Source organism: Chiloscyllium plagiosum, chromosome 27 (assembly GCF_004010195.1).
Source record: "Chiloscyllium plagiosum isolate BGI_BamShark_2017 chromosome 27, ASM401019v2, whole genome shotgun sequence".
Lineage (NCBI taxonomy): Eukaryota > Metazoa > Chordata > Chondrichthyes > Orectolobiformes > Hemiscylliidae > Chiloscyllium > Chiloscyllium plagiosum.
In genome coordinates this window covers 13,145,135-13,172,152 of record NC_057736.1, presented here as the reverse complement: position 1 = coordinate 13,172,152, position 27,018 = coordinate 13,145,135, and the positions used below count along the sequence as shown (strand labels likewise).

Here is a 27,018-nt window from a genome sequence, read left to right as displayed (position 1 = left end):
AGAGAAAGAGAGAGAAGAAAAGTATCCGCGTCTGCTCTGTCCTGTAGCCTCTTTAGGAAGGTGGGTTTGGGAGGGTTGTCAGGTCTCCCCTACACTATCTCCGGATGTGTAGGGGTCGGTGTGGGTAGGTTGGGAGGGGGGGTGGTGTCAGACTCTGGTCTCTCCTGCAGTATCTTTAGGTGGGGAGGTCTCAATGACGTCATACCCGGTACGCTGCGCAAGTGCAGACCCCCCCTCGCTGGGAGAGCGCGTTCAACCGCCATTTGGTTTCTGAGGAGCCGAGCGTGAGGCAGAGGCAGCGGGAGAGGGAGAGCAGCTCCGACCGTCCGCCCCACAGAGGAAAAAGAAACCCGATAATTACACACTAAGGGGGGAGGGGGGTGGGAATTATCTCATACAAACGTACCCAATTAAAGCAGCTCCGGCCATGGATAAGAACGAGCTGGTGCAGAAAGCCAAGCTTTCGGAGCAAGCGGAGCGCTATGAGGACATGGCGGCCGCGATGAAGGCGGTCACCCAGTGGGGCGAGGAGCTGTCAAACGAGGAGAGGAACCTGCTGTCGGTCGCCTACAAGAACGTGGTGGGCGCCCGCCGCTCGGCCTGGAGGGTCATCTCCAGCATCGAGCAGAAAACCGGCGAGGGCGGCGGCAGCGAGAAGAAGCTGCATATGGTGAAGGAGTACCGGGAGAAGGTGGAGGTTGAGCTGAGGGAGATCTGCCATGATGTCCTGGTGAGGAAAACAAAAAAATATATATATTGGGGGGGGGGGGGGGGAGGATGCTGCCGCGGATTTTTTATTCGCGATCATTCGATTTAATGGGAAATTGGAGCAAATTTAAAAAAAAACGACACTGCGAAATACAGTGAGGTTCCCAGTCACTGACATATCCATCCCCACAGGACGTTGGAAAGCTGGTCCTCTGGCTCTGAAGCGGCGCTTCCTCCTGTATCACCATCTCCATCAGACAGGAGTAACCGGTAGAAAATGGAGGAGAGAGGGCAACCTTCCCTCTGCATTGAGCTGCGGCTGTCGGGTGGGGTAGGCAGTTGGCAAACGCCAACGTACATCCGAGCAAGCAGCGATTCGCTCAGCCCACCCGGAGGAAATAAAATTTAAGATGAACTGGCCAGATGTTGTAATTATCCAGGTGTGGACAATTTTTTTCATTCATTTAGAATGAAACGTTAGCATTCACAGATGGTTGGCCCTCATTTTAAATGTAAACTGGGCTGCCTTCTCTCCTCCCTCCCCCCCATCACCGTATGAATCTGCAATTTTTATCATATGTGTGATGCCAGGTTTATAAGCGTGGGAATATCATGAGAACTGAGCTTCAGAGGAGACTGGCATTAAATCAGCGGTTTTTGCCATCACTTCATTGGGGGAGGTGGGGTTGAGAGGAGGGGAAGGTAAGAGGGGAGATCCTTTTGCTTTCTTAGCTAGGTGGAAATGATGCTGTTAACTGTATTTAATGGTACAGGAATAACGAGTTATATGGAAGTGTTGTAAATGCTCCCCCTTTCCCACCACCACTCTGTCAACCTATATAGATGACCTGTTCAGAGGTCACTGTAGCTGCCTGCCGCATTGAAGTGGGCTAATTAATTAAAAAATAATTTTTTGGGATAACTGAATAGTCACTGCTGAAGCACCTTCCAAATGGCCCAAGATTAGGGATTTCTAGTGACATATCATTTATTTGAGGTAATTATATACACAAAATAATTGTACATTGATTCTCATACTAAACTGACATGCACATGTTTGGACCATTAATGTACTGTTTGAATAGCCAAGATCATTTGAGAAAATTCCAGCCATGAGTCAAGTTTTATTCGCTTCTGTATTCTCAGACTTCAAGCAACTGACTGCCTCATGTATGTACTTTTGCACCATGTTGCTAAGATTTACTCTGTATTAATTCTATTAAGCTATCTGGTCTAATGATCAAATACATGCATTTCTCTTTTACTATATCTGCAGCATGCATTGTCTTTGTGAATATTTCTTCGGAAAGGTATCATCTACAAGTCTTTGAACATAAAGGGCTGTCTCTGTAAAAAAATTAAAATAAATTTCAATAATTACCACCAGTTAATTGTAGCCGGGACAAAATCTTGTGCTGACTTTCTGAAGTTTTGGATTAGATACAATTTGGAAGGGTAGGGGAATAGGTAATATGGCCAAAGAAGCTGGTGAAGTCTTTATTCATGGACGAATATTAGGATTTGGAATGATGTAGTAGGACAGAAGTGATGAGAGGTAAATTCCAGAGTTTATGGATTATAAAGCAGAATGCTTAGCTGTTGGTAAAGTGGACAGAGTGGACAAACTATATGGAACAGCTTTGGGTGAAAAAAGGTGTAGAAAAGCATTGCATGAGTTAAATGGCAGTCATTCTTTCTATATAGACTACAACGTATGGCGCAGATAAATATCTCCAAGTAAGATGCTAGGGCAGGCCAAGAACTAGTTTTATTGTTGCTACACTTTTCATCCAGAGACCCAGATAATTTTTTGGTGGCACGGTTTTGAACGGTAGATGATGGAATTTGAAATGAATAAAATAAAACATTTTTTAATTCAGATTTTTATGATGACTTTGGAAACCATTGTCGATTGTTATAAAAATCCTTCTGGTTCATCAGTGTCCTTTTAGGGAAGGAAATTGTCTGGCATACTTGTGACTCCAGACCCATAGTAAAGTGGTTGACTTTTTAACTGCCCTCTGAAATTGCTTGGCAAACCATTCTGTTATATCAACCACTAAAATGTCTTTTTAAAGGATACCAGGGTGAACTATCTGGCATTGTTTTAAGGCACAGGAGATGACCACAGCAAGGACAGCCCTGTTTACCCTGCAAAGACATTGGAGAGCACATTCCAGTATTGGGAGAGCTGTTTCACAGATTAGTCAAACAACAAGCCTGACATTGACTGTAAGATACAACTCCACAAGTTTGACAATGTCTCAGACAACATCTTTACCATCCCTGGAATATCTGGTCCCATTAGCAGAGGAGGCAGTCAAGTGGTATACAGTCAGGGAGAATTGCCCTAGGAGTTCTAAACATTGACTCTTGACCTCATGAGATCTCATGGCAATTGGGGAATGTACTGAGGATGGCAAGGCCAACAATTATACTCCAGGTGGAGGACTTAAATGTCGTTTGTAGCATTGTGTAGCACAGACGTACCTTAAACAAAAAGAGTGTCAACCACAAAACAGAATTACTTTCGTGCTAGACAGCGTAAGCAGCTAGTAATAGAACTAAGCAATTCAACAAGGTAAAAACAATGACTGCAGATGCTGGAAACCAGATTCTGGATCAGTGGTGCTGGAAGAGCACAGCAATTCAGGCAGCATCCGACGAGCAGCAAAATCGACGTTTCGGGCAAAAGCCCTTCATCAGGAATAAAGGCAGAGAGCCTGAAGCGTGGAGAGATAAGCTAGAGGAGGGTGAGGGTGGAGCTAGGCAGGTCGGACAAGTCCGGACATGGTGAGGGAGCGGCGGTGAAAGAGGTCCATGACCTCCATGTCCTCGGCAGAGTGGGAGGGGGAGTTGAAATGTTGGGGCACGGGGCGGTTTGGTTGATTGGTGCGGGTGTCTCGGAGATGTTCCCTAAAGCGCTCTGGTGGGAGGCGCCCAGTCTCCCCAATGTAGAGGTGACCGCATCGGGAGCAACGGATACAATAGATGATATTAGTGGATGTGCAGGTAAAACTTTGATGGATGTGGAAGGCTCCTTTAGGGCCTTGGATAGAGGTGAGGGAGGAGGTGTGGGCACAGGTTTTACAGTTCCTGCGGTGGCAGGGGAAAGTGCCAGGATGGGAGGGTGGATCGTAGGGGGGCGTGGACCTGACCAGGTAGTCACGGAGGGAACGGTCTTTGCGGAAGGTGGAAAGGGGTGGGGAGGGAAATATATCCCTGGTGGTGGGGTCGTTTTGGAGGTGGCGGAAATGTCGGCGGATGATTTAGTTTATGTGGAGGTTTGTAGGGTGGAAGGTGAGCACCAGGGGCGTTCTGTCCTTGTTACGGTTGTAGGAGTGGGGTCTGAGGGCGGAGGTGCTTATCTCTAGCTTATCTCTCCACGCTTCAGGCTCTCTGCCTTTATTCCTGATGAAGGGCTTTTGCCCGAAACGTCGATTTTGCTGCTCGTCGGATGCTGCCTGAATTGCTGTGCTCTTCCAGCACCACTGATCCAGAATAAGCAATTCAACAACCAACTGATTGGTTGCTCTGCAGTCTTGCCATATTGAATTGTGTATGGTGGTGGATAATTAAACAACTCACTGAAGACGAGCTCTGCAAATATCCCCATCCTCAATAGTGGACCCCAGCACATCATTGGAAAAAAAAGACCAGACTGAAAAATTTGCAATAATCTTCAGCCAGAAGTGCTGAGTAGAAGATCATTTTGCCTTTCTCCAGAGGTCCTCAGCATCACTCATGCTAGTTTTGAGAAAACTTATTTCACTACACATGATAACGAGAAATGGATGGCATCACTGAATACCGGAAAGGCTATGGGCCCTGACAACATTTTAGTAATATTGTGGAAGACTTGTGCTTCAGAACTTGCTGTGCTTCTAACCAAGTTCCAATACTTTCACAACGTTGTCGTCTACCAGACAATGCGACAAATTGTCTAGACATGTCCTGTATGCACAAAGTAGGACAAAACAAAACTGGCCAATTACTACCCCAGCTGATTATCAGTCAGGCCATGGAAGTTGCCATCAACAGTACTGTTAAGCAGCACTTTCTTTGCAATAGCATGCTGCTGATGCTTAGTTTGGATTCCATACTTGGCTCCTGACCTCAACACAGTAAGAACATGGAGAAAGTGAGGACTGCAGATGCTGGAGATCAGAGTGGAGAGTGTGGTGCTGGAAAAGCACAGCAGGTCAGGCTCCATCCGAGTAGCAGGAGAATTGACATTTCAGGCACAAGCCCTTCATCCTGATGAATGGCTTATGCCTGAAATATTGATTCTCCTGCTCCTCGCATGCTGCCTAACCTCCTGTGCTTTTCCTGCACCACACTCTCGATTTAGTCCAAATATGGACTAGAAGCAAATTCCAGAGGTGAGGTGAGAGTGACATCAGAGCCACACAATTCTTTGACGTTTGTGTCACAGGTGGACAGGGTGGTTAAGGACATGTTTAGCTTGCTTGCCTTCATTTACCATATGTTTTGCTTATAAGAGTTGGTACGTCATTTTGAGGTTATACAGGATGTCGGTGAGGCCTTTTTTGGAGTGCTGTGTGCAGTTCTGGCCGATCTGTTGTAGGAAGGATATTAAACTGGTGAAGGTTCAGAAAAGATTTACTAGGATGTTGGTGAGAATGGAGGGATTGGGTCTTAAAAATAGGTTGGATAGGCTGGGACTTTTTTTCACTGGAGTGTAGGAGGTTGAAGGGTAACCTTATAATGAAATTTATAAAATCATGAGGGGACATAGTAATTGCAAAGGTCTTTTCTCTAAGGTGGGAGAGTTAAAAACTAGGGGTCATACTTTTAAGGCAAGAGGACAAAGATTTTAAAAAGGTATGGGGGGCAACTTTTTTGAGGTATATGGGCCAAAGAGCAGGCAGGTGGGATTAATTTGGTTTGGGAACATGATTGGCAGGGACTGGTTGGACCGAAGGGCTTGTTTCCATGCTGTATGACTGTATTTGAAAATTAGTGGCATCTAGGATCACTAGCGAAACCACTGATTGGAGTCATACCTGGCACAAAGGAACGTTGTTGAGGGTGATTTCCTCGGAGCAAATATTTTCAAATTAACCTGTTCAGAATTGTCATTACATAACTCTGGAGCAGATGCGGCTTGAACTTGCTCAGAGATATGTGTATTACCGTTGCACCGCAAGAGCCCTTTGAGTACCTCAGGATAGTGTTCTAGGCTCAACTATCTTTACCTGCTTCATCAGTGACTTTGACTCTATTACAGGATCAGAAGTGGAATGTTTGCTGCTGGTAACGCAATGTTCAGCTCCTCGGATACCAGGGCAGTCCATGCCCGAATATAGCAATACCTGGACAGTATGCAACTTTTTGCTGACAGGTAGCAAGTAACATTTGAGACATATTGACCATCTCCAGCAGAGCAAATCTAACTTTTGCCCCTTGACATTCAATGGTTACATTATTGAATACTCACTATCAACATCCTGATGTTGTCATTGAGCAGAAGTTGAACTGGACTAGCCATATAAATACAGTGGCTACAAGAGCATGTCAGACACTGGAAATGCTGCAATGAATATCTCCCCTCCTGACTCTCCCAAGCTTGGCAATCATCTACAAGATACAAGTCAGGAATATGATGGAGGAGAGTCGTGGAGTTGTACAGCACAGAAACAAACTCTCTGGTTGAACTCATCGATGCTGACCAAACACCCTAAAATAGTCTAGTCCCATTTTTCAGAATTTGGTCCATATCCCTCTTAAACTCCTCCTATTCACTTAGCCATTGAGATGCCTTTTAAATGCTGTAATTGTACCAGCCTCCATCACTTCCTCTGGCAGCTCATTCCATTTATGCACAACTTTCTGCGTGAATAAGTTGCCCCTTAAGTCTCTTTTAAATTTTTCCCCTCTCACCTTCAACTTATGTATTTTATTTTGGACTCCCTATCCTAGAAAAAAGACCCTATCCATGCCTCTCATGATTTTATAAACCTAGTCCCCACTTGCCAGTATAAGTGAAATTCCAACAACACTCAAGAATTACTTTCCCTGTAATTTTTGCTGCAACTATATATCACTATTCCTTCAGTGTTGCTAGATCAAGTTGCTGCATTACTCTCCTAAACAGAGTTGTGGGTTTACCCACACTAATTGACTGCAGAAGTTCAAGAAGGCAGCTGACCATGGTATTTTCAAGGGCAAGCAGAGATGGGCAACAAATGCTGGCCTAGCGAGTGACACTCTCATTCCATGAATAAATAAAGAAAAGAGACTATGGGCATCAAAGAATTGGTAATTGTATGTTCTCTAGTGTCAAATTATTGATTGTACTTTAATTTAAAACCAACTCAATACTAATGTTGTACAAATAAAAAATTGTTACATCCTTTAATTGCTTAATCTAGCTTTGAAATATTGGATATGATGATCCAGAAGAAATTCCTTCACCTGGAATCTACTCAAATGTTATACTTGGATACTCAGCAGGTCTCGTAATTTTGCTAACCTGAAAAGATGGTCCTTGAATGTGAAACATCTCATTTCTGCTGGGTGATAATTTTATAAGTATCTATTACTTCTCTCAAGTGTAACTTGTGTGATCCTAGACAGTGCGTGTTGACAGGTTTTATGATTGTGGAGGCATTACAGGACATGAGCTCTTCTCACCCAACACACATTTACCAACTTTTCTGGCAAGGGATGGTTGATGATGATCAGAAGTGAACATTTTCGCTGCCCCTTCTTTCCCAGTCTGAACCATTGAGGCCAATTGTAGCCACTTGCTACTGTCTATGAAGGATTTAGCTGGCTGTAAGCTCAGCATTAAATCTGGCACTTGCCAGTTTCCCAACAGATTGTAGACTTATTGCTTGTCACTGAATGTTGATTTGTTGATTTAAGTCTGGATATAATGCTTAAAGAAGCTTGGATGTAACTGGCATTCTTTTATGGATGAATTTGGCATGTTTGATTTCTGCAAATAGTATAAATTTTAAAATATTGATTAGTTTCCTTGTTGAATTCTTTCTCTTTGAACTATATTTGGCCATGATGTGGGAAATAACCCACTCTTAAGTCTTTTTTTTGTATTTACTATTATCTTCAAGAGAGATCCAAACTTCAACTGACTTTTAACATTTATTTCAAAATTGTTAAATTTGGAAGTAGCTAATATTTTGCATGAACCCACCATCTTATTAGACTCCAGATTTGAATTGTTTGCTTCTTTCTAGCTTTCAGGAATGATAGATCAGTGTATTATAATTAATAATTAACAAAGCTTCTTTGATCTTGTACTCCATTGTGTTAGTTTTGGACATTTCAGAATATGTAATAAGGCCATTAATCGCTTTTGCTAAAAGATGCTTGAGTGTGCGTTTTTATTACAGTTGAGCTGGCAAGTTATGGAACAATGTGCCTGTTGGAGGCCACAATTGTTGGGTGTGGGGAGACTGTGTATTCTGCAGGAAACTTCCAGTAGCCTGCATTATAGAGCATATGTTTAGTTGCTGAAATTCCAAACGATGACTACAATGGCAAATATTGTTGTCAAATGTCTTTAGTGTTCATTGTCAGTTTTTGGACTAGTTATTAACAAATATATGAATTTTCCTCCTGTGAGAAGTTTAAAAGAAGTCGGTTTTTGGATAGAAAGAAATTCTAGCCATTTACATTTTCAGGCCATCCCAAAGTCAATGAGGAACACTGAATTGCTTTTTGATGCAGACTCTTATTAGTAGATACTGCAGCCAACTTGTACAGAACAAGGTTGCACAATGGTCAAAGGAACTTTTCATCTGTTTACGATTTTATGTTGGTTGGTGTTAATGCTAAGCAGAGAGAACTCCCATGCTGCTGCTCATTATTTCATAAGAGCTTTTAGTTTTATCTGAGAAGACAGATGGACCTCATATTAACACTCTGTTCGAAAGATGGCACCTCTGAAAATGCAGTATTCTGTCTACTGCACTGCAGTGTCAGCATAGATAATATGCTCAAGTTCTGAACGAAGTACTTGATTTTGACTTTGAGAGTATTACCTCCTAACCAAGGTTGAAATTTTCCTTTCATACAGCATGTGCATATTTTAATATAACTTCTTCAGCATCAGACAGTACTTTTAAAAGACACTTGGTTTTTTTTGCATTAATTACCAAATATCAACGATGTTTAGCTTTTTCTGCTGAATGTAGCTGATCTTGAAGTAAGGCAAAGAAGTAATGGAAATGTTCCGTTTAACAATCACTTTAGGCAAGATGAATATTCTCAAGACTGACCTTATCCATTTGCTATGTACTAAATAATTAGTTGCAATACACAGATCAACATTTTAAAACATTCAATTATTACAAATAAAACAAATATTTTTAAAATTCCAGTGGTAAATTAAATGTGAATTGATCTCTTAACATTTAAAATTTAAAGGGGAGCGGAGTTTTGTTTAGTGATGGACTTTTACCCTCCACATGTAACATATTTTCACAATGCATTTTGCTAGAATCTAGAGAAGAAAGCTACAAGCCTATAGATGAAACCTATTTCAAATCTGGTAATTTCCAATATTGTTAAAAATTCATTTTGTAACAAGCTGTGAGGGTAACTGGATTGGCTGGTGGATCAGAACTGTGCATTCTGTCTTCCAATTTTTAAAAATCAAATATGTAGAAAGCTATAGTTTAAAATCAGCTGAGTGCAGACCAAGAAAATTGAGATCCAGTTCTGCCATGCCAATAACACCTAATAGTTTTCCAACTTTATGCAGATTTAATTACAAAATGATCACATGTACATTTTTCCACACCCAAAAACATACAATCTGCTTTTGTCCCTTTGAAAATATACTAACACTTCTCAGCTGCTCGACACCCTAGGTAAAGTAGATATTACTGATGACTACACAGTATTGACGTTTGCCATTTAGAGTCATAGAGATATACAGCACAGAAACAGACCCTTTGGTCTAACATGTCTATGCCGGCCAGATATCTTGAACCTATACTTTTGCTTTTCTATGCCTATTTCTGTTTTCATTCTTCCAGAGATGTAAGTATCACTGGCTAAGTCAGCTTATGTTGCCCATCTCTAATTGCCCTTGTGAATGCCTTCTTGAACTGCTGCAGTCCTTGTGGTGTAGGTTCATCCACAATGCTGTTAGGAAGGAAATTGGAGAATTTTTATTAGGTGACAGAGAAGGAATAGTAATTATAGTTTCAGATGAGGATAATGTGTGACTTGGAGGGAAATTTCAGGTGATGTTGTTTCCATGCATTCAGGTGTAGTCCTGGAATTCCTGGAATGGCAGGATTACCTTACACTGAAAGACTGAAGCGACTGGGCTTGTATACCCTTGAGTTTCGAAGATTGAGAGGGGATCTGATTGAGACGTATAAGATTATGAAAGGATTGGACACTCTGGCAGTAGGAAACATATTTCCACTGATGGGTGAGTGCCGAACCAGAGGACACAGCTTAAAAATATGGGGTAGACCATTTAGGACAGAGCTCAGGAGAAACTTCTTCACCCAGAGAGTAGTGGCTGTGTGGAATGCTCCGCCCCTGAGGGCAGTGGAGGCCCACTCTCTGGATTCATTTAAGAAAGAGTTGGATAGAGCTCTCAAAGATAGTGGAATCAAGGGTTATGGAGATAAGGCAGGAACAGGATACTGATTAGGAATGATCAGCCATGATTATATTGAATGGCGGTGCAGGCTCGAAGGGCTGAATGGCCTACTCCTGCACCTATTGTCTATTGTAGTCTTTTAAAGTGTAGATGGTTTGGAAGGTATTGTTGAAGGAGTTTAAGTTCCTGCAGCAGTGCATCTAGAATACAATAGAATTGCCTTTTTTGTCAAATATACTCAGGAGTATAGTGAAAGGTTTATATGTTGCTAATTACAACACCAACTTAAATACAAAAGCACCTAGGCACAGCTTCTTTTATTACAAGAAAATACAGAAATAAAATGTCCAGCATTATAGAAAAGAGCTCAGTATAGCAGACCATGCTGGCACTTAGCTTCCAGTCCACACTGAGCCCTGGCTCCATAATGCAACGTGCCATGCCAGGAGGCTGGTGTGCCAACACTGCGAGGTCACTATGCCACACTCAGAGGCCACTATGGGGGTCTGCTGTGCCAGGCCAGGAAATAGTAGCTCCTTGCTGGAGGTCAAAAGTAGCCAGTGCACCACCTGGAAATCGAACTCTCATTGCAAGAATGGGAATCTTGCATGATACCAGTACATCAGCAATGCTTGTATGTGTGTGGTGTATGTTGACTACAATCAACCAAGCTATTTTATCTGAAATGATGTAAAGCTGCTTGTGAGTTGTTGGAGTTGTATTCATTCAGGCAAGTGGATGGTGTTTCGCTATACTCCAGATGTCTGCCTTATTGATTGCGGACAAAGTTTGAAAGTCAGAAAGTAAGTTATGTGTTTCAGAGTTTCCAGCCTGTGACCTGCTACAGTTGCACCAGTATTTCTGTGGCTGCTTTAGTTCAGTTTTTGGTATATAGTTACCTCTAAGATGTAGGTAGTGGATGCTTCGGCATCAATATTGCTATTGAATGTCAAAGGGAAATAGATTCTCTCTTGATGGTCATTTAAGTGCTAGGTAAGTTCCTTCCCATTTAACTATGCAAGCTTAAATTGCCCAGATCTTGTTGCACATCTACATGAACTGCTGAATTATAGAGTCATAGAGATGTACAGCACAGAAACAGACCCTTTGTTCCAACTTGTCCACGCTGACCAGATATCCTTAACTAATCTCGACCCATTTGGTCCATATCCCTCTAAACCCTTTCTAGTCATATACCCAACCAGATGCCTTATAAATGTTGTAATTGTATCAGCCTCCAACACTTCCTCTGGCAGCTCATTCCATACACACATCACCCTTTGTGTGAAAAGGTTGCCCCTTAGGTCCCTCTTAAGTTTTTCCCCTCTCACCCTAAACTTATGCCTTCTAGTTCTGGAGTAATTAAGATGCATTAGTCCCAATTCGAATGCCATCTTCCAAAGATGTCAACCAAGCTTGTGTCTAACTGATTATTTTTTCAGTTTTGCGATGTATCCTTGTCACAAATGCACTTTCCAGAACACATTCTGTGACCCAGATATGGTCTCCTGTTTTTGCTTATATAAGAACATTGAAAAATCAGTAGTGAAGAAATAGGGAGCTATCCAATGGACATTTTATCCCGTTGTCCAAATCCTCCTCTTCTGCACACTACATATTGCACATGGGGAATTGGGATAAAGCTGCAAAAGATCATCCAAAGTAATTGGTGTAAATATATTCACAATTGAGCATGTTTTAGTATACCTTCATAAAGGGCATGTATTTGCAGAATAAATGGAACAGTATCACCTGAGTCATTGTGGATGCCTGCAAGGGTTAGGTTCTTTTCCCGAGATTTTGCACACGAGATGCAATTTGCACACACCGACTTCTGCAAACAGTTAAAGTTTATTTAAGCTTGTACAAGCTAGGTGACCCCCTTTGACGACCAGACCATGTAAGGAGACCAGATTTCCTTCCCTAAAGGAGATTAGGTCAATCAGATGGGTTTTTATACGATGATTACATAGTTGTCATTAAGTTAACTTGTATTTCCAGATTTTTTAAAATTCAAATTTCATTATCTACCATGGTGAAATTCGAACCAGATCCCCAGAACATTAGAACCAGGCTCATGTTTACAAATTCAATGACATTACTACTGTCTTCCCATGTTATTGAATTAGGAATAGGAATCTTGGTTGATGCAGTCTTTCTGTTCTTTGAGCTTCTACTCCCTTCCCATAAAAATGGCACATTGGTGTCACTTGTACCGTTCAAATAAAATAACTCAGCAGAGGGGAAGAATCAAGCTTTAAACCTTCCTCATTACCCTACTGGGTGATATATTCATTCAGTAAATAAGAAAGACTGAGGAAAAAGCCTTGGATATTTTTTATAATACCTTGCATGTCATCTCATGATGTACTTCATAGCCAATTAATTGCTTTTGAAGTATAATGATTATTATTGCATATCATCTAAGCAGTATTTAGATGTTTATTTGTGTTGCTATAGAACCCAAGGCTATGGACCAAAAGCTGAAAAATAGGATTAGTGTTGTCTGCCCTTTTATTGACTAGTGGGGATGTGATTGGCAAACAAGCCACCACTTGCCCTATAACCACAAGTCTATGTGAACAAACGCAGAAGCCAATGTGCATGTAGTAAAGCTAAACAAACAGCAGTGAGAGAAATAACTAGTTAAACTGTTCCGCTGATGTTTGTTGAAAGCTAAATGTCAGCTTTCATCCTTGCAGGGCATTATTCTTCAAATATTACTGAGTTTTTAATGTCCTGTTATAAGAATCATTGGCATTATTGCAGATAATCATTTTCATTGACGCCACCAGAACCAATGATACACACTGAGGCTGTTTTTTTTTTCTCTTTTTGTCCTCATTTCTTTGTTAAAACTAGATAGTTCATTGTGCAATGCAGCACTGAGCTAACAGATAGCAGCACTGACTCAGCTGATTTTAGGCAGTCAGTAGCTAAGCCAGTGCAGAAGCAGGTTTGATCTTGAAACTCTTGCTGACTTAGCTAGTAATAATCAGGGTTACAGTATGGGTAGTGTGACTGATGCCCTGGGTTAGTGAGCAGAAAATAGATCAGGATTTATGATTCCCATGAGTTGGCCATTTCTAGGTTTCAGGAGAGGCTAGTTTAACCTCTTACACTACCAGATAGAATCCACATGAGTAGTAGTTATTTGGCTGAATGTTTATATAGGTTGTATGGTCTTTATAAGGCAATATCTCAGTTTCAGTAAGAGTAAGAAAAAGGCATAAACTAACACTGAATAAAGATTAGCATTTGGCTTTGAAAAATTACAATGATGCATAATCTATTTCTTTTGCATGTTCAGTCAATCAGCTGACTCTAATCTTATAGAGACACTTGAACAAAAGCAAGGATATTTTTAAACTCTAAATTAAGCAATACTAAGTGGAGTTCTAAAACAACTGTTTTCAAGTGCAATAAGTATAATTCTATAAATGGAGCCCAGTACTGTTATAACTGAACACCTTCGAATTCCATGCTGATAGCATTTTTTAAAGGAAGACGATACTATTATTTCTTAAAATCATGATCTCAAATTGACCACACCTGACCTTTACATTGTCTGGCACCTTTGCTTAGTTTCCAAAGTGGAGCAATATTAAGACAATTGTGACAACATTAAGGAGGAACAAGGTCAGTATCATGGGCAAGTTTGAATTATTTACTGGTCATTTGTGTCTTTGCGCATTAACACGTAATTTCAAGACTACCACTTCACTAACATTGCTTTCCTGCTGAACTTGCTGTCTAACATGGTATGAAGCAAGAACAACAGGTGCATGGCCCCACTTAAACTTAGTCGATAGGATTGTAGGTCAGACAAATAATTGTGTAGCGGTTTTTGTGGGGCAGTGGTAGCATCCCCTACCCGAACCGAGAGACTCGGATTCAAGTTGCTAAGGAAAATAGCTTGGAGAATTCAAGATATTTGAGAAGAAAGCTAAAGATTGGATGTAGCTGTCATCCCTGCTTAGGTAGAATGAATATGCAAATAGAGGAAATCCTAGCATGTGGCCTCAGTCAGGAGACAAGGTTGTAAAGTATGTTGATGAAAATTGCCAGAATGGATTCCATTTCTCAAACAGCCATCCAAATCTTGGTGCTAAAAAAGGCAAGAAAGTTAGGTTTTGCAGGCTTCAAAACCGTCTCTGGATAGTGTACCATGCTAATGAAGAGAAACAATTCTGAACTGCAATAGAAGACCAAGATTTCAGCATCACCTAGCAGAAATAAATGACTGGTATATCACACTTCACCAGGTTAAAATTGAACTTTGGTAGGAGTGGATGCAATTTTGCTTGTATTAAGAACATTGGTATGATTCCTTGAATTTTCATATGCCAACCAGTTAAATGTTAGGCAAAGTTGGAGAAAAAAATGGTGTCAGTGAAGAGAATTGACCATGAAAAGAATACATTCACAATTCTGGTAACCCATGTTCTGTTGGCAGAAATGTTCCCGGGCCAACATATCTGTTGCAGGCTTGCTGCAGTGCTCCAGTGAAGCTCAGTACAATTTTGAAGAATAGCACATAATTTTTCTGCTTGGGAACTCTGAAGCCTTCTGGACTCAATATCAACAGTTTTAATGCTTGAGCACCTTCTCCCATGTCCTTACCCCAAACCCCAGACACCAGATTTGTCATCAAATAGGCTGCTAGCACACACAACCCATTGTCAGTTATTCATTCTTCCAGGCTGACCTTTACTCACTCCTTTATCTCTCTGTTTTTCTCTCACTTCAGGCTCTATCTCTCCCTGATGTCTACTCACTTTCAATGAATTATGAATCTGAACTCCAAGATCTCCTTATTCAGCAACACTCCCCAGGACTTTACCATTAAGTCCTGCCCTGATTTGCTTTCCCAAAATGCAATACCACACATTTATCTAAATTAAGCTCCGTCTGTCACTCCTTGGCCCATTAGTCCATCTGAACAAGATCCCATTGTACTCGTAACCTTCTTCGCTGTCCACTACACCTCCAATTTTGGTGTCATCTGTAAACTTACTAACCATACTTCCTATATTTCATGAGGGATAGAGCATACAGGTTGCTGCATATGTAATCCTATGTGTGGGTTGTAGCGACTTGGAATGAAGTCATCATCTAGAAGGTGTGTCTTGAGCCTTGAACAGTGAGGTTAGAATTCATGAATGGTCAAGTGTTACGCCTTCTGTGATTGCATCAGAAGGTGCTATGGGAGTGTGAGGAGGGACGGAGGAGTGGATCAGGTTGTCATAGAGATAAAGGTCAATACAGAATGCTGACAGTGGAGGGAGGGATAGATAGGTTTTGAGGTGGCATCATGCTAGAGGTGGGTGAAATGCCACTAACTTAAGAAAAATGATTTTCTCCTTAATCTCTATTTGTAATTCTTATTTTGGAGAAGTTAATGCTGATAATAGAATGCCTTTCCATTTTGATGCCCATTGTCAGCCTTCAACACACTATTATTTTGAGATAGGACATAAACAAAGTTTCACATACACAATCCAATCTCCCTACCTACCTTTGTTCAAGTTTGCATTTCTCCCCTCCAGTATCAATGTTCACATTTTCATTTCTCAAAATGCTCGTAGATGCAATCCATTGGCAATAATCCTAACAATTGCCACAACGTTTTTTTAATCATGGCTTTTTAAAGTATGGTTTTATGTTCCCCTTGGATATCTCATGATTTTTTAACAAACAATTTTACTTTACAGAATTGTTTCAATATTAAAATCTCTCATTCCTGCATTGGTTAAACTAGCATTTGGATTTTCTTAACCTTCCAAAAAGATCACTATAAATTCTCATTATTTCCTCCTCCTCTGCAGCCACACTTCTCATCAATAACCAAGTTAAAAATCACACAACACCAGGTTATAGTCCAACAGGTTTAATTGGAAGCGCACTGGCTTTTGGAGTGACGCTTCTTCATCAGGTGATTGTCCTGATGAAGCGTCGCTCCGAAAGCCAGTGTGCTTCCAATTAAACCTGTTGGACTATAACCTGGTGTTGTGTGATTTTTAACTTTGTACACCCCAGTCCAACACCGGCATCTCCGAATCATCAATAACCAGGTTTTCCTAAAAGCCAACACATATTTCAAAAGGATACATTTCAGCTGCATTTCAGAAGAAGTTTCATTTAAAGGTAAATACTTCAGAATACTTCCAAACGTTTCCTATTCTTGTACTTATCTAAATGTCTTTTAAACATTGTAATTGTACCCACATCCACCACTTCCTCATGAAGTTCATTCCACATGTGAACCACACTCTGTGTAAATACTTTGCCCCTTATTTCTTTTTAAGGTGAGAAGAGAGAGATTTAAAAATGTGTCCCCTAGTCTTGAAATCCCCCATCCTAGGGAAGACACCTACCATTAACCCTATGTACACCCCTCATAATTTTATAAACTTCTAGAAGGTGACCTCTCAACCTCCTATGTGCCTATGGAAAAAGTCCCAGCCTATCCAGCTTTGCTTTATAACTCAAACCTTCCATATCTGGCAACATCCTGGTAAATCTCTTCTGAGCCTTCTCCTGCTTAATAATATCCTTCCTATAACTGGTTGACCAGAACTGGACACAGTATTCCAGAAGAGGCATCACTAATTCCTGTAAACCTCCACATGACTTCCCAACTCCGATACTCAAAGGACTGAGAAATGAAGGCAAGCATGCTAAATGCCTTTTTTAAAACTACCCTGTATATGTGCAGTAAACATCAAAGAATTATGTACCTGAATCCTTAGGTCCCTCTGTGCTACAACACATACTTAATGCTTTGTTAGAAAAGAGGCAATCAAAAATAATCTTAAAAATCACACAACACCAGGTTATAGTCCAACAGGTTTAATTGGAAGCACACTAGCTTTCGGAGTGCCAGTCCTTTATCAGGTGATTGTGCTCCAAGAACTGGTGTGCTTCCAATTAAACCTGTTGGACTATAATCTGGTGTTTTGATATTTTTAACTTTGTACACCCCAGTCCAACGCCGGCATCTCCAAATCAAAAATAATCTTGGTTCAGAGAGTCAAGATGTACAATCAGTTTGGAGTACATAAGAATTAGCAAAGGGAAGAAGAACTGGTGAGAGTTTATGTGCCCCTTCATGGTCATTCAGCTACTCTGTAAAAAATCAAGAGGTGAGTGATCGTGAGTGTACTGCTGTAACCATGGGAGACTTCGATCTTGACTGGACAAATCAAATTGATAAATTTGGCCTGCAGGATGAGTTCATAATGTTTTTAGAGCAGTTTCTTAGAACACTGTTCTGCATCGGAAGAGGGAATGGACTATTTCTGACCTGGAAATGTGTAATGAGAGGGTTAATTAATGACTTCATAGTCAACATCCGCTTTATAAGAGTGATCATTTAATGATAGAATTTCACATTCTACATTACAAGGGTGTAAAGATAGCACTGGCTAATATTGGAATGGGAAAATAGACGAAAAGAGAACATGGTAGAGGAGCAGTGGTCGGCTCTTGATATGTTTCATTACACTCAACAAAGATATTTTCCATTGAGAACTAAAGACTCAGTAGGAAGGATGCACTATCTGTGGCTAACTAAGAAAATTAAGGATATTATCAAATTTTAAAAAAAGACAGAACAGTTCTGCAATGATTAGTAGTAGGCCAGAGGATTGAGAAAATGTTAGAAACCTGCAAAGGATGACTAAAAAAGGAGAAATTGGTGTGAAAGATAGAAACTAGCAAAATATAAGGATAGTAGGGCTTTTACAAGTATATAAAAAGGAAGAGAGTATTGACAGTAAATGTTTGATTCTTAGAGGATTGGATTGAGAAATTAATAATGGGAAACATAGAAATGGCAGAGACGTTGACCAAGTATTTTTTTTCTTGTTTGCAATTGAAGTTGGGAGAAAAAATCTCAAGAATAATAGAAAAGCAGATGTTAAAATGAAGGAAGGAAATTACAGCTCTCATGATTGCTAGAGGGGAAAAGTACTAAGAAAACTAATGGGATTAAATGCTGGCCCGATGACCTGTATTCTAGCATCTTTACAAAGTGGTTGCAAAAATAAGTGGACACATTAATTGTATTCTTTCAAAGTTCCAAGATTCTGGAAAAGTCTGTTCTTTCCAAAAGGTTGAGAAGTACCAGTATTCATGAAAGGAAGGAGGCAAAAAGCCAGGCTCAGATAGCCTATCATCTACCTTGGATATCTGCTGGAATCTGTTACAAGGAAGTGGTAATGAGACATTTAGAAAATAATTACATAATCAGGCAGAGCCAGAATTGTTTTTGGAAAGGGAAATTGTTTGACAAATTTATTAGAATTCCTTGAGTGTGTCACAAGCAGGGATAACAGTACATATAGTGTATTTCAATTTTCAGAAGTAATTCAATGATATGCTTCATAAAAGATAATTACATAAGATAGGAGTTCAGTTTTTGGGGTATTATGTTGGCAAAGATAGAGGATTAGCTAATTAGGAGGATATGGATCATTTTCAGGTTGGCAAATTGAAACAAATGGAGTATCACATTGATATGTGCAATGCCCTCAACTATTTATGATCTATATTAATGACTTGAATGATGGGACTGATTATACTGTGGCTAAATTTGCTGACGATACCACGATAGGTAGGAAAGGAATTTGAGCTGAACACAAAAGTCTGCAAAGAATGTCGGCAAAAAATTGTCAGAATGAGTACGTTGTGAGAAAATATGAGATTGTCACTTCGAGGTGTAGAATAGAAAAACCAAAGTATTTAGTAAATGGAGAAAAACTGCAGAATGGCTGCTGTAGAGAATGATCTGGATGAATGTACATGAATCACAACAGTAGCAGGCTTGTACAACAAATATATTGGCAAATGGAGTATTGGCCTTTATTGCAAGGTGGATAGGGTGTTAAAGTAATGGAGCCTTACAATAACTGTACAATGCATTGGTGACACTATTTATAGGTTACTGTGTCCAGTGCCCTTGACCTTTAGTGATATTACTGTCACTGAATCCCCCAACTAATAAAAACTTGGTGATTATCATTGACCAGAAATTTAACTATACTAGCCATATAAATAATGTGTCCACAAGAGCAAATCGGTATCTAGGAATCCTGCTGTGGGTAACTTATGTCCTGACTCCCCAAAACCTGTCCACCTGTCCACAAGGCATGAGCCAGGAGTGTGATGGATTATTCCACGCTTGCTTGGATGAGTACAGCTCTAATAAAAGTCAAAAGGTTGAGAGCAACCAAGACAGAGCAGCTGGCAGGGTTGGCACCACATGCTCAAACACTCACCACCAACACAGTGTCAGTAATGTTTACCTTAAGAAGATGCACTGCAGAAGTTGACCAAGGCTGCTTAGACAGCACTTCCAAACACACTGTAACTATCATCCAGAAAGACCAGGTTAGCAGAGATATTTCCCATCCGAGTCCCTCTGTATCCTTCACTGTCACTAAGTCAAAATCCTAGAACTCTTTGCCTCATAGCACAATGATGTACTGACATTGAATGGACTGAGAAGTTCAAGAAGGCAGTGCATCCTCACCATTTCAAGGGAGGCTAGAGATTGCAGTAAATATTGGCCCTCCCAGTGAAGCCCACACCCCCTTAATGAACTTTGATTTCCTTACTTCAGGAAGGATATACTTGCTTTTGAAGCAATTCAGAAAATGTTGTTTAGGCCAATTCCTGGAAGAAAATACTCTTGGTTGGACATGGTGATTGTTTGGCACTTCCGTGATGCAAATGCTACTTGCAGCTTACCAGTGCAGCTTGAGTGTTATCCAGGTCTTTATGCACAAATTATCAGAAGGTTTCAAAGTTCCACAAACAGCAATGAAGTAAATGACTGGTTAATTTGTTTCGGTGATATTGGTTGGTGACATGTAGAAGATAAATTGTGAATTGTAAATATGTTATTTTGCATAATGTAGTCTTCATTTCTTCTGCCATTTCCATTTCTGTGAACCTCCAAAAATGTCTATTTGTATTAAGGAATTTATCATTATATTCCATTTACACAACTATAAATATTTAGCTTCTGAGGCTATATCTTTTTAAGAAAACATGCTTTCATGTTTGGTAGATCTGCTGTAGGAAATAATTATCTTAAAAAGGTATAATGTGTATAAGGTTTGTATTTATCACTTGCACATCACTCTGGAAAGCTAAGCAAGAGAAACTGTTGGAGGGGGGAATGTACAAGCACATGATGGGAAGACACATGGTTCTTACTAAACCATATAGCTGTTTTGTCATTGCAGAGAGACGATTGGTTGTGGTTTAACCTGAAAGTCATTATGCCTCAGGCGAGGGGAAAGGTTGAAAAGGAAAATGCTTCACCTCAGCTGGTGTGGGAATTGAACTTGTATAGTATGTGTCACTCTGGATCACAAACCAGCCATGCAGCCAACTGAGTTAAATCAACCCAAGCTGTGTGCTACTTTTAAATGCCTTGTGCTGGATATTCTGCTGTAAAAGATAAGACACATATTGTTGGAGCTTTTCCTCTTGTACCAACCAGGATGGTTCACAGGAACTACCAAAGCAAAGGGAAAATAATGTTCTCTGAAAAATGAACCAATCAGAGTGCATCTGCCTTGCTTAAAATTTTAAAAAGCGGGGCAGTTAACTCAGTCATCATTAACTGGTACATTCTTCATGACAACACCAATCAGAGTTCACTCTCTGTATAAGATTTGGTGTCCTTTTACTTTGATAGTTCTTGTGAATTGTCCTGATGAGTAAAAGACAAAAAGCTTCAACAAAATGTTTCTTTTCCAGCAATTCTCAAGTCTGCATTTCCAAAATTACTCTAGGTAGTCTTCCCTTCATTTCTTCTTAACAGTGGTATTCATTATTGTTAGTACGTTAACGGACCATCTCATACAGTTTCTGGGTTATCAACACTGTTAAGTGTTGATTTCTTTTTCCCAGGCATGTATCTGCCTGTTTTGTTTAGGACTTAATTTATCATACAGTTATTAAGTCTTATAGTTTTCACGTGTGAGATTAGTTAAAATTTGTTATGCCTACGTTTTACTCACCATGTGTGCTTTGTCTGCAATATTTGATATTAAAATTAATCTATCAGAATTTACAGAGTAACTCTAATATTGTACAGTGATGTTCACATTCTTAGAATGAGCTACAAAGCATATATACAAGTTCTCTGTTAACAAATAGTAAGGTATTCTTCCAAAAGTTTCATAAAATTTATAATTAGTCTAAATATAATACTTTTTTGATTTTAATGATTACTCCTATAGTTTCTGGAAATGAGTTTAGATATTTTAGAGTCTGATATAACGCAAATAATTTTATTTCTTGCAGTATTTGCTGGATAAATATCTAATACCAACTTCGACCAATTCAGAGAGCAAAGTCTTCTATCTTAAGATGAAAGGAGATTATTACCGTTATCTTGCAGAAGTAGCTGCAATTGAAAACAAAAAACGTAAGTTTTTACTGCCGGTATATTATCTGCAAACAACATACAGAAGGTATTTGTGACACTGCATGTTAACTCACCAATATAGTGGTATAGAATGGTCAAAAGGATTCTATATGAAATCTTCAAATACTAATCTGATTTTGGTATCAGTTGAGGATGATGGAAAATTAGACTGTGATGCAAAAATCTTTGATGTTTTGCCTCTGCTGAGTTTGTAAGAATGGTTGTGTATGAGATTACACCATCCAAATCAATATGACTTGTAATTATGTGTCGAATAGATAGAAAATGCTGATAGATTTAGAAGATTGAGTTGTGAGGAAGTACGCTGCAAAGGGATGGAAGCAATTGGGGTATGAATTGCAGGTTGTGGAGAGGAGAATGGAGTAGGGGAGGAAAAGAGAAATAGCGATAGACTAAAATTACAGGCAAGGGAACACTTTCGATAACAAAAAAACGCTTAGTGATTACGTAAGTGCTGCTAAAATGAAGGCTACTTTCAGGCTTATATTCTGTCTTGTCACAGAAACTGTTGAGAACTCCCAGTCGTCATATCAAGAAGCATTTGATATCAGTAAGACAGACATGCAGCCAACACAACCTATCCGATTAGGTCTTGCCCTGAACTTTTCAGTATTCTACTATGAAATTCTCAACTCTCCAGAGCAAGCCTGCGCACTGGCCAAGGCGGTAAGCAAAAATGTCAAGGACTACCTTTTTAAAATATTTTTCCTTGTTATCATTCAATAGGTATTGAGAAGAATCCAAATAATTATTTGGATAGAAATAGTGTGTGTGGATATGGGAAAAGGCAGGAGATTGTCACTCGGTAATACACCAATGGACAGTCCTTTGCATCATAACAACTCTGTACTCTTGTTCATTGAATATACTATGCCTGGATAAATTGTCACATAAAAACTATATTAATTTTGGAGAAGACTTGGTTCCTCACCTTTAGGTTTCTTCTACTTTATTACTTTTCTAAGACCAGTGAGAAATGACAGATTTGTTTGATCCTAAGTTTAGTTTTGAACTCAAATAAACTTCTAACTGCTTATTTCCACTCCTGAAAAATTGCCTATTGCTGCACTTACTTTAACTCTGTTCTGAAAAGCTGATAGTATCGTCATTGTCTTCATAGTTTAGATTAGATTCCCTACAGTGTGAAAACAGGCCCTTCGGCCCAACCAGTCCACACCGACCCTCCGAAGAGTAACCCACCCAGACCCATTTCCCTCTGACTAATGCACCTAACACTATGGGCAATTTAGTATGGCCAATTCACCTGACCTGCACATCTTTAGATTGTGGGAGGAAACCGGAGCACCCAGAGGAAACCCACGCAGACACAGGGAGAATGTGCAAACTCCACACAGACAGTTGCCCGAGGCTGGAATCGACCCTGGCACCCTAGTGTTGTGAGGCAGAAGTGCTAACCACTTCTTTCCTGATACATTATCCTCTACCTTCCATAAACTCCACCTTACCAAACTGCACTATCTGTATCCTGCCCTATGCTGAGACTTGCTTGCTCATTGCCTGTTGGCTCTCAACTCCCAAAGCTTTGAGTTTAGAACATTTGGTGATGTCTTGAATTCCTCAGTGATCTTGCTCTGCCTTATCTATGCAACTTCCTCCAATTATATAGCTGAAATTCAACTACTTAAGCAGTGCAGTTCATAACAAAAAAAGACAGATGTTAATACATGGTGTTTTTGTTCACTTCACTGTTTTGTCTAATTCTAACATGGTTGATTTAGCGATGTGGAATAATGGTATAAGTTGACCATATGACAAAAAATTGTAAACAATAAGTGCAAAGTCACAAATTCAAGCAAATGTGTAAGCGTTTATTTCCTAATTGGGTTGTGGGTCTTTAAACAAATTGATAAATACCTGGCTAAGAGGAAATCAAATATTATTAAAGGTAGCTGTAAAAATTGGCCAAATGATTAACCCCCTTAAGATCAATGGGAAAGATAGGCATAGAGTGTAATAATGTAGGAAAGAGCTTGTTTCACACTCAGCGAATTATTTTTAAATTTATAGTCATTGTAGCAATGGTCCTACAAACAATTGGATAAATTGGAAGATTTTTTTGTTTGTTCTTTAAAATTAATTCAAAAGTGTGGACTACATTAGCAAGGGTGCACTACAGGATCTCAATTTTTTTTGTATTCTGGATATCTGTTACTATATTTTTTAAAATCTGGTAACTTTTACCTTGAAGTTATTAATTACAGAACAGAATTCCAGCGCTGTATGTTTTTTTAAATGCATCCCAAATTATGCATCACTCTAAAATAGCTTATTCCGTTAAGCTGCTGCGTCCTTTTTCATTCTCCCATTTTTGCAACTGATTTATAGTACAGTACTGAAATATTTTTTGACCTTTGCTGTCTTCAGGCATTCGATGAAGCTATTGCAGAGCTGGATTCACTGAATGAAGACTCATACAAAGATAGTACACTCATTATGCAACTACTTAGAGATAACCTGACGGTAAGTGAAATTATACAACACTGTAACAATATTTCAATAAATGGTTATTGAGCTTAATGAGAAGATTGAGGCATACAAAATCTAAACAGTTTTTTTTAAAGACCATTAATGCTCATGTTTTTCAATATAATGTAAATAAGAGTGATATGGTTAAGAATACTATAAAAATATTTATACAGTCAAATCACCATGAGGAATAGAAAATCTTAAATGCAAGTGACTGAAACTTAGAAACTTAACAGAAATTTGCAACACTGGACAGTGTCTAGAATAAAATTATTGCAACCTCTTGCTCAGAAATCTAATGCAAGCTTTGGAATAAACAAGCATTTGAAAAATGTTTAATTTTTTTGCCTCAACTTGTGTATAATGTACAAATAACCCCTCTCTTTGGAATTTGCAACAGTGTAGCATGGCAGAATTCCCTTTAACTAAGATGTGAGAAACACCAAAGAGAGGTTTTTAACCTTCATCAAAACCTTTTCACTATTGAGATTCACCTCATTTGCACCATGTCACCTTGCTTACATTGGTCTGGACCATGTGCAGACTTGCCCTTCTGTTTGTCCCAAAGCTGATGTTTATCTCTTTCTTTGTGTTTAAAAGATTTTTCGAACGTCTTACTGATTATACATTCAAATACCTCCTCTAATCCTCTTGCTCCATTTTTCTGCACCGTGATCATTTATTCTGTCAATGATACTATATTAAAGCAAATTGTAACATTAAAAATTATTCTTCATATAAGTATTGAGAGAATATACCATTATGGCCATTAAACTTTATATATGCAAGCTTTATCAGAAGTCAGAACATAGCAAAATAGCCAGAACAAATAGCTAAGTCTGCAGAGGCCCCCAAGTATTGAACTAATGGAAAGTTTGACATCTGTGTGTATATTGTTTTTGTAACTTTAGAAATGTGTTTCCTGACAATTAAAAATGATATTTGGTATTCACAATATTAATCACTAATTCTACTTGTATATACTACATTGTCAAACATGTGGTTTTCAAAAATATAGGCTTAGAAAATTGTTGCTTTTCTTGCAGTTATGGACCTCTGATAATGCGGCAGATGATGCTGATGGTGGAGAAGGGGGAGAGAACTAAACGCACAGATGGAGCTGCTGTCCAATCCTCTTTTACATGTCTTCATTCTTTAGTGTTCCACTGACAATTCCAAGAAAGGAATTTCTCAATCACCAATACTGAATAGATGCACATGTGAATGCCACAATTTAGCCTATGAAAATCTGCAGCTTGGAACAAATGCCATTCCTTAGCTTTCTTTTGCTAATTGTTCTGACTTTGTAGTGTGCAGTTGGGCACCTGCTACACAAACAGCAGAGATTAAATTTGCGGCGTATTTGTGAATAAGTTGATGTAGGTCCTTTTTGGTTTGCAAAGGAAATTTATGATTGCCAAGAGCAGCTATTTTTAATGAATGGAGACTGGAAAATGACTAAAATCCAAAACACAGAATAGAAAGTGTTTGAAGAGCACTTTAAATATGGCCGTTGATTCTTAAAGACTATTGCTTGACATTTCAGGTTTGGAATGTGCATACTTTGGTACACACCAGATAGTGTATGCCAGACATAAGCACATTGTTACTCAAAAGTGTGTACTCAGCTTTAGTGTCATGGTCCTGAAGGTGGATCAATATTTATTAAAACAAGGTTTTCGGAGCTGCTTGGCAATCTAGCAATTTACATTGTGTTCTGAGCTGGCCGATCAAGATTCAAGTCCCAGAGCTGTCTCATGTTCTGAACCCATTGCATAATGAGTTTTCTCTATTGTTCAGATGCCTTGCTGAAACCCCATTTTAGTCAATTTTGTACTGCTTTTCATTCCTACTAACAGGAAGTTGCATGGCAGCTACTTGTCTTGTTTTTTTTTGTTGGGTTAGGTGGGATGGGATGGAAAAACAGGAAATTTTGTTTAAAAGTTGTGCATTAAAAGAAAGTCTCAACAACAACAGAATTCTAAATAACGCCATCCCTCTGCGTTCTGGTAATAACGGACATTGTAATCCTAAGTAAGTAGCTTAGTGATTTTTCCTAACTCTCCTAAATCGATTTCTATGCCCATTCTTAAACCAGCCAAACTGTAAGATTTTATCTTCCATCTCTATCAAATCAGTCACCCTTGTACTCCAGTTTTTTTCTTCAGAAACGTTGTCCAGTTTAGAACCAGAAAAATAAACTAGATTGGAGAAATTAATGCAAGAAAGAAATCCAGTTTCAGCCAGGTTAATAAAAGGGAGAAATTACTGTTGGTACAGAATACCTGACTCTCAATCTGTGGTGTTTTGGTAAAAATGCAAAATGTTAACTGGATCATTTCCTATAGCTTATAGTAGTTTGGTATATTTCCTATTGGCTCATGCAGTGTTAGATGCTCTGTGCCCTTTATTTTAAAATGTAACTTGTTTTATTAGTTATTGATTCAGTTAATTCTATAAAGTGCTGTTATTTTCTACTATGAAATATTTTTGAGGTGAAAACTGATTTAACAAAATTGGATTAAAATAAGTTGAAGGGACCTAGGATTTGTCAGATTCGACTGTAGTTTTGTCATCGTGGAAATATTGGCAGTATTTAATCCAGCACTGCTGTGTTTTAATATATACATATATATGTATATGTACGTAAAATTTTAATGAAGGAATACCCTATTTTGTTTTTAAAGTTTGAAGCTGGTAACTGAAAGTAATATGCAATGCCAATAAAACATTCTTCACAAACTGA

General features: G+C 39.2%; 1 protein-coding gene across 1 annotated transcript; it reads left to right on the top strand.

Moving 5' to 3' along the window:
- Positions 1-201: 201 nt before the first annotated feature.
- Positions 202-27,018, top strand: LOC122563554 (14-3-3 protein beta/alpha-1-like). The gene is made up of 5 exons (XM_043717425.1): positions 202-730; positions 21,641-21,764; positions 22,288-22,451; positions 24,171-24,266; positions 25,319-27,018. Exons 1-5 carry the CDS (start codon positions 428-430, stop codon positions 25,376-25,378), a joined length of 747 nt encoding a protein of 248 aa, XP_043573360.1. The 5' UTR covers positions 202-427; the 3' UTR covers positions 25,379-27,018.

Bases quoted from the DNA above. Each gene is read 5' to 3' on its own strand.
- LOC122563554 (XM_043717425.1), top strand. From the start codon at position 428: ATGGATAAGAACGAGCTGGTGCAGAAAGCCAAGCTTTCGGAGCAAGCG. The intron at 21,765-22,287 runs GTAAGTTTTTAC...GTCTTGTCACAG, and splicing joins TGCAATTGAAAACAAAAAAC to AAACTGTTGAGAACTCCCAG. The intron at 22,452-24,170 runs GTAAGCAAAAAT...TGCTGTCTTCAG, and splicing joins CCTGCGCACTGGCCAAGGCG to GCATTCGATGAAGCTATTGC.